This window comes from Larimichthys crocea, chromosome XIII (genome assembly GCF_000972845.2).
Source record: "Larimichthys crocea isolate SSNF chromosome XIII, L_crocea_2.0, whole genome shotgun sequence".
Classification (NCBI taxonomy): domain Eukaryota; kingdom Metazoa; phylum Chordata; class Actinopteri; family Sciaenidae; genus Larimichthys; species Larimichthys crocea.
The window spans coordinates 17,294,054-17,302,541 of record NC_040023.1 but is presented as its reverse complement, the minus strand read 5'-3'; the positions used below and the strand labels follow the sequence as shown (position 1 = coordinate 17,302,541).

Sequence of the window (8,488 nt, the reverse complement as noted above, 5' to 3'; positions counted from 1 at the left end):
ACACACACAGACACACACACAGGCCAGCTGAACACTTTTCTTTCCCAGGCTTTATCAATAGTTACCATATGCTTGGTAGAAAAAGAGGCTCACATCAACAAGCATAACCCACACACTCATATGTGCACAAACATACAATAAGAACAGCCTGTTGTGCCAACAGTGTGAGGTGGAGGTCAGCACACCTGGCATCAAACCACAGCAGATCTTGTCCATTAACCATCTGGCTCTATATGGCTTCTAGACAACTAGATTGGCTCCAGGACAGATACTGTGGAAACCATCATAGAAACACAGAGAGGCAGTGGAAAGTGGAAGAGGGAAAAACATACCAGAGAAGCTAATCATCACCCACTCACAACCCCCTCTACCAAAATCCTAAATTTGTCTCTGAACTCACAACCATCCATTTCATATTCACACATATTCAAATATCTTCAAATAATATATATTTTATTTTTTAACACCAGGACGGCAAAAACAAGGAGCGTAATCAGTCATAGATGAAAATGCTCCATTCTTTTTGTAGCAAGGTGCGCCTCTCCTCTCTGGAGAGTACTCACATGGTACTGTAGGTAAAAGGTTCAAACTTGTTCCACTACTATAACTGCCAGGCTCAGCTCCGTCAGGTAACATGATAAGTAACACTTTCAAGTCGGTGCAATATGGATAATTATCTATGTTTGGTTCTGAGATGTGAGCTTAGAAATCCAAAGGGACATTGTGTTTGTCTGCTTTCAAGAGAATTTCTACTTTCCTCATTCATTACGCTGAGAGCACCTGTATCTGCACCTCGTCTTCCTTTAGCTTTGCTTTTCCAGAATATTTGACTTGTTGCTCTCTCTCTCTCAATCTTTTGTTCATGTTAAAGACAGGAAACTTAAAGCTTATCAAAATGGTTTAACAGTTTAAATACCCTCATTGTACACGATAGTTAATGTGAAATGGCTGAATACTGATTGCATAAGCAGAGTGTTACAGTGTGTTTTATGCAGAGATTCACTGCACGTACATCACAGGTTGTTTGACTGATTGTCAACAAATCAGGTCTCATCGTGACCCTTAACATGATTTTATATGATACTAGTCTATTTCATAACAGAATTTCAGCAGACTTATACATATTAAAATATATTAACCATTACAGTATTCCTTAAAATAAATTTAATACAGTTTGAAATAAAGCTTGATATCAGTTACTTACACACTGCTTCATATATAATCCCTGAAAACTGGTTGCGTAAGTAGTAACCAGTAAAAGCTCCCTTCACACACAAACACACACACACACACACCTGCCCTCTGTCATTGCCCTTCCTGTGTGAACAGCAGCGCAGAGAGGAGAACAGACAGACAGATGGACGGACTCCTTTACTCCTTCACCTCCCAGTGAGAGAACAGATGAGAGGAGGAGAGACAAGGCAAGGAGAGGAGAGGAGAGGACAGGAGACGAGAGGAGAGGACAGGAGACGAGAGGAGAGGAGCAAAGAATTAAAACAATGATTTGAGGTCCTCCTTTATACTTTTACAAGTCAGCCTGTGGGAATAACAAAAATTGGGTAACTACTACGAGTTACGCTCTTCCTCTTGCACATTATTACTCCAAAATGAGGAACTTAGAGTTTTACATTTCCTGGTTTTTGGTGGAGAAATAATTTCCTGTTGAATGCAACTAAACGATTAAACAATTGAGTCGTTTACTTCCCAACAAAGAGTAACACTTTACAAACATCTGGAACTGATGCAAATGTGCTGTTGTACCATGTCGGGTACAGTTTTGCTAAATTATCACAGGTGAATTGTATTGTTTGTGAAAGGCAGCCATGGTTTCTGTCAGCCTGATGAAGACAGAAAATGGTGACCCTTGGATGACCCTGTACTGAAAAAACTACATCTCTCTTTTTCTCCTGCCTCCCTTCTTCCCCTTTCCTCTCTGTTCCTCCCTCTCTTCTCTCTTCTCAGAGCCAGCTGGAAATAATCCAGTCATGACCAACTGGTCCATTACCACTAACCGACTCCAATTATGACTCTGTATAAGAGATGTCTTTTACTGCACTATCACACTGGTCGACTGTTTCTCTGAAGGGTAAGGAGATGAATGTCCTCTTAATCTTTATTACAGTTACATTATTTTCTGTTTTATACACATGGCTACATTGTAAACTACCAATAATTGGATAATGGTTTGGCTGTATAATAGAAGCTACTATTGTAGGCAACTATTTTGCTCTCCTATGTTCAGTAGATAGTAGCAAAAACATTTTACCTGGGGTCACAGAGGGGACCAATAGGACCACTGCAGCTGGGAATGTTAGCATTATTGCCATGTTAATGCAATGAACCAGAAATCCTGCAAGTTCACTGAGTGAACCCTGGGCAGAAAGACAGAGACAAAGATGGCATAAATCTTATACCATAAAATCAAAACGATAAAGCAATTTTTATTTTAAACTACTGGCACCCGACTTATTGTTTTTTTTTTAAACTTCAGTCATTTGTTGCTGAACTCTTCTTAAAACAATGGAGGAAAATATAACAGCTAAACATGAAAAAGGTTATTTGTTTTCTCTGCTTGTGAACAGAATCACATCTTGAGTTATGGTGTCCTATTAATGTTTTGAAGAGCGCATGGTGTTCAATATTCATGCCAAACAGACAGAGCGTAACTAAATATGCCCTAAATGCAAATGGTAAAACTAATATCCCATTTTACAACTTAACACTTCTAGATTCAACTGGGGAGGGTCAGCTAGTCAATCGGTTTTAGAGAAAAGTTTTAGAAACATAATCCCTCTTGGGAATTATGAAAGTGCCCCTAAATCTGCATTTCAGTTCTCTTGTGCAAGTGCAAGCGGTGTTTCTCACCTTTGACAGCTGCCTTTCTGTGTAGAGGGCCACCAGAACGAACACGTTGGACACTGTCAAAAAAACATTAAAACATATTTTAATGTCAGTTTCTTTAAAACAGACCACAATACATTTTTCATTCTGCAGGAAGAAAAGTTTATGAATATGTATGAAGAAGAATCTCAGAATAAGAGAATAATTATTCAGAAGCCTTTATAAGTCTTTACTTATGGCTAATATTAGTGCACTAAATTGTGAGATGGTCGGTCTGTAATAAATGCATTAATGCTGAGGCAGCTGTAGTTAGGATATGTTGTTGCTGTAGGCATCATTCAGCCTATGACCTGCAGAGAATCACGTGATCTGAATTGAAGTGAAAACACAGATCTTAAACTGTTTTTTGCTTTTCTCATGAATAAGTAAACGGGCTGATTTCTTTTTACTGAGCAGGAAAGAAGACATTTTCCATCCACCATATACTGTGTACAAAAGACTGGGACCGAAAGGGATTCTAATATTTTAGTCATGAACTTAAATAATAAAAACACTTTTAATCTGCCTTTTTAACAAGACCCTGCTTTCTTTCACATGTAAAACACACTGTGACTCTTGCATGATTACACAGCAACACCTTATATAAAAGAAATGTGCCAGCACTAACTGAGCATACGGGCTGCACATCACACGCCAACTGCTAGATAGTTAAGTGACAAGTTCACATGCACACATACACTGTTTTATATTTAGGAATGGAAATAACAGAGAACTTACTTTGTATTAAACATCTACAATTAACACAAAAAAGTGCTGTTTATTGCACATTTTTATTATGCATCAATTGTTGCCACTGAGTCTGATTCTGTGTGGAGCAAATTGTGATAAAATGTATGTAGATTTGTCCTTTTTATCTCGTAGTGGTGTCACTTTAAACTGCTGAATGAACTTAGGGAAACCAATGTAGATTGCTCATTACCCTGACTAGACTAGGCTGAGCCACAGTGATGGCACATAATTGCAGCAATTGTTCCATTTTAAGACCCTAATCAGTGCATTAGCATGTCAATTCATCTAATCTAGAGCAAACAGATGTGTTAACTGTCAGACATTCTGATTACTGGATTGTATCATCCCGTCATCAATGAACCATCCATCAGCATTTCCATTGCAAATCAGTTTGTTTTAATGGTTCGAGTCACATGCTTGGTTTTGACTTCATGTTGAACTTCATAATATGAAGAGAAAGAAGGTTCCGTCTTTTGCCTGTTCTTCATCACATGTCAAGACTATCCGAGGAGCAGAGACCTCAGGAAATGTATAACAGACTATCGCTAATGTTCATTTTTATGGCTTTTAGAAATAGGCCTGTTTAGCATCTTTGACGAACAGCAACCATAGAGCCCTCACTTGCATCAAACTGGAACAAATGGCACAATTAAGCACCTGTTAGACACACGTAAACCGTTCATCGAGTGTCCACAGAGCATCTTTTGGAAGCAACAGAGTTCATTTTAGTTTGGTCACTCATGGGGCAGTTGTCTAAATTTAAAACTTTCTATATGGGTTTTGCAAACCTTGTGCATTTCGCTGGTAGGCTCCCATAAATTGTAGACTTCTCATTTACTCTGTGTTGGAGTATTTGTGTGGGGGACTGTGTGTGTGTGTGTGTGTGTGTGTGTGAGCTGCTGCAGTGACTCTAGAACTATTGAATGCCCTCTGGAAATAGGGTGCTTTACTGTCCATGCTACTGTAAACAGACTCCGATTCTCACCTGTCTCTTAACTATCAGTGCAGGCATTTAACTTAACTCATCCATCTCTTCCTCCCTCGTCTCTCGCCTCGTGCCAATGCAGCACTTCACATCATCTTCCTTCCACACTGCTTTATTCTCCCTCTATCCAAACTTGCCTGTTTTTTTCTTTCATGCATTCTTTCCCTCTTCCAAACCCCTTTCTATAACCTTTCATCACTTAATTTTCTCTTCCATTTAATGCCCCCACACTCATGACTCTGTCCTCCCTTGCTCTCCATTTCTCTAACTCTCTTCCTCTTTCTGCAGCACAGCACCAGTGTGCAGTATATAGGGCAGGTGATTGTCCCTCCAGAGACACTGTTAGCTGCACCACTGCAGACTTTCGCTGTGATATACCATAAAAATAAATATAAAAAAAAAAAAAACTTAATATAGCTTCTGCCTGTGTCCTAAAGGAAGAAATGGCTTGAAAAAAAAAAGCAGATTACAAGTTTGGTGCTTTAAACAGTTTTAATTTTTAAATACTATGATACTACACTATGATTCCTTTCTGGAAAATGTTTTACACTCAAAAGGTCATGCTTTCTTGTGTGTTTTTTTCATGTCTTTGCTTGCACATCACTTTTTAGTTTACGTTTAGTAGTGTAATTTAGGGACACAGTTAAAGTTTCTCAGTAAATACACTATCTATACTCATGTACACAAAGCTTAATATGACTCCCGTCTCTCATATAATTTATTTAGGAACTGGTGGTTAGAAGTGATTCTAATTTTTCATCCCATTATTAAGAACTCATTTTTTATTTCATTTTCTACCCTGTACTAAAATTATAAATGAAGCAAATATTCCTTTTTCTTTTTTTTTTTCAATCGAGGAATTATTGCAAAATAAAGGCTTAATGTCTTGTGTTATTGCTTTCCTACCAGCTGATTTATTGCACTAAAAGAAAAAAATTACCTACCAATCACCAGGCATGCAGCCGGCCAGCTGTACGGATCATTCAGAAACAAGGAAATAACCTGAATAGGATCCACCAGAATACCGTGCCTGTTGAAAAAAACAAAACAAGAAGATGGCAGATTAATAAAGAGATTATGTTACTTAAAATGTATGTGTAAATTGATTGTAAATTTCAATAAATGGAAAATTTTAAAGAACTACACACTGCACGCATTTTCACCATAAAAAATAAATGGATGATTTAAGTAGAGTGAATTGTACGACTGATCCAAGGACTGGTTTTATGTTTTATACACAGACATCTGTACTTGTCATAGCAGGAACAGAACACGTCTGACTAACAACATTAATGACAACTCTGTGACATTACACCATCGCAGTCCTTATTGTTGTGTTAATTACATCTGTGCTTTTTGTACGAGAGGTGCCAAAATGTCTGCGATGAATAAAATCAATTGCCAAAATATTTGAGAACCTGGTACTTTTGTTTGGAATCTGTGTTTATGAATGACATACTGACTACAAGCATACAGGAGGCTTCTTGAAATAACAAGTAATAATTTATTTGTCATGGGAAAAAGTCCCAAATAAAAAAAGTGACTCACCTTAACAGGTTTTCTAAGAAGAGGCGAGCATTACTCAGCACCTGTAACATAAAGCCAGAGTTAAAGAGAGTTAAGATGAATTTATTCGATTGTATCAATCCGTGCTAACAGATCGTCTTCTTGGTATTCACTTTATCCTCCTGTTTTATACCAGACACTGTGAAAGAGAAGTGATGAGACAAGCACAAACTGGATATTAACTGAATTACAACAAAGCTACTGCATGTCAGTGAACATTCTGGATTCACTAAAATTTTGCTTTTGTGTGATATGAATGTATGTATGTATTAAAACTACAGTAAAGACAAAGAATCTGTAAGATGTATGACGGGAAAAGGCACCAGGGCACAGAGGAACATGGCAGTGTTTACTGAAGATTTCAGGACATATTATTTCTGTCCACGACAGCGTTTCTATTCAGATCATTATTTTAAAATTAGGCAAATAGATAGACCATAGAGAGAAATGCAAAAATCTGCTCTTCCTTTCCTTTAGTTGGCCAGCAAGGGGTGTGTTACTGCCACCACCTGGTGAGGAGTGTTCAACAAGTGGCTGGATACTTTTGGTCATTCTTGGTCACTATCTCACGTGTCCTTAAATGCCACCTGCTTAACAAAGATAACTGCAATGCCTCTGCTGCTACATCAAATCAACAGATACAGAAAAAAAAAGCCAGTGACAACATGCAAAGCGTGTGCGGTGAATAACAAAAAAACCCAAAAAAACAAGAATAACAAGTCCCAAAGTCAGAGGCTCTAAGAGAAGATTCCCTAACACTGCTTTCATACATAAGGAAGCACTTGTACCTGTTTACACTACATTTCAGGTCACGTGCAGCATGTGTTTTTCAGCAGTATCTGGGCGTGGACCTTTATGTGTATTTCTTTGTGTGAATGCGAACATGTCTTACCAGCATGACCACACACCAGTTGAGGACTCCTCTGTAGTTTTTGTAACCACTGGCTGAGCTCAGCAGGGACTGCTGTGTCTTGTGACAGCTACTGAAATAAACAAGATAGAAAAACAAAAAATCAAAAAAACAAGAATTTAAGATTTCATTTACATTCACTTGACTCTAGTGTCAGAACAACTGGACATATAATAATGAACTGCAAAAAAACCTGCACACCAGTTTACTGGCAGGAATTTCCAAAATTCATTTATCTAACTGCTTATTCAGTTCACTTTGTTATTATTATTTATTATATAAGTGGCCTAAGAAGATTAATCTAACCCACAATCCACCCTTGTTCATGGGGCTCCTGTTAGATACGCCCCTGATCAATGAAACAGCCCACAAGGCAGTGTTTACTGTTCAGCTGTCACAGAGACACATACCACGCAGGGTAAGTGTCTAATGCTTTAGTACTCTGCCATGCAGCACTATTTTAAAGTGTTAAAGTATGAATGAAAATACAAAAAGCATGAGACGACCCTGAGACACACTGACCAGCTGTTAACCCCTCCCTGTCTGCGACACGCTACGTTAGCCTAGAAACAAACTTTCCACAATAACAAACAGCAGCGTTGTTTGTGTCTCTAACTCACCTCAGTGTGTCACTTATGTCACTCCTGCGTTTCTTTTTACTCTTTGACGTGGACCGGACTGTTTCCAGCGAGCGGTCACGCTTCCCCTGTTGTCCGCCGTCCTTGCTGCTAATGTCAGCGGTGTCTGTGCCCTGAAACGCCGCCGCAGACCTCCCGTTCATCGGCGCCAAACTCGCACCTCTCCCCGCCGACAAAGTCGCCCTTCTCCTGCGAGTTAGGGGCCCGTTCCCGTCAGATTCACCCATGATGACAGAGGAAGGGGGGAAAAAACTAAAGAAAAGGCCTACTTAAAGTTCACTTCTACAGTGTACTTCAGATAGTAGCATGCATATTGCTCCTATCGTTGTAGCCCAGCAGAGGGAAGTGCACGGGTTGCCACACAGTCCGCCCAAAGCTCAGATTTCCGTACAGTTGACATGGAGGTAGGAGTGTATTCATGACGCCACATGAGGGGACAGCAGCTTTTCACTTATCCTACTGGTACAAAGGTGAGTCAGACCCTGAGGCTTTATCCAAGGAAGAGATAATGAGGAACTAGAAAAGCCAGTGTTGTTGTTTTTTTAACTCCTCCCATCATCACCCTGTGCAGATGATCCACGATGAAGGTAGAGAATAAAATAATTGACATTATGTCCATTTAGTAGCTGATCTGGAGCTTTGCTCAACACTCAGATGTGTGTCTTAGTAGAGTTAAAAGCAAGAAGAAAAAAAACAACAAATAAAACTTTCAGGATGCACAAGATGTTTACTAAGGTCAGCAGTGCACCATCTGCACCT

The 8,488-nt window shown here is 39.1% G+C and overlaps 1 protein-coding gene across 1 annotated transcript in view; it reads right to left on the bottom strand.

Annotated features, from left to right (window-relative positions):
• LOC104940359 (diacylglycerol O-acyltransferase 1) overlaps positions 1-8,239 on the bottom strand; it is a 12,541-nt gene extending 4,302 nt beyond the window's left edge. The window contains exons 1-6 of the mRNA XM_027287141.1: positions 7,712-8,239; positions 7,074-7,164; positions 6,164-6,204; positions 5,560-5,645; positions 2,866-2,918; positions 2,229-2,372 (exon numbers count right to left, since the gene is read on the bottom strand). Of these exons, the coding sequence (XP_027142942.1) occupies positions 2,229-2,372; positions 2,866-2,918; positions 5,560-5,645; positions 6,164-6,204; positions 7,074-7,164; positions 7,712-7,956 (660 nt within the window). The 5' untranslated portion in view covers positions 7,957-8,239. The remainder of the gene's footprint in view (positions 1-2,228; positions 2,373-2,865; positions 2,919-5,559; positions 5,646-6,163; positions 6,205-7,073; positions 7,165-7,711) is intronic.
• Between the last annotated feature and the right edge of the window lie 249 nt (positions 8,240-8,488).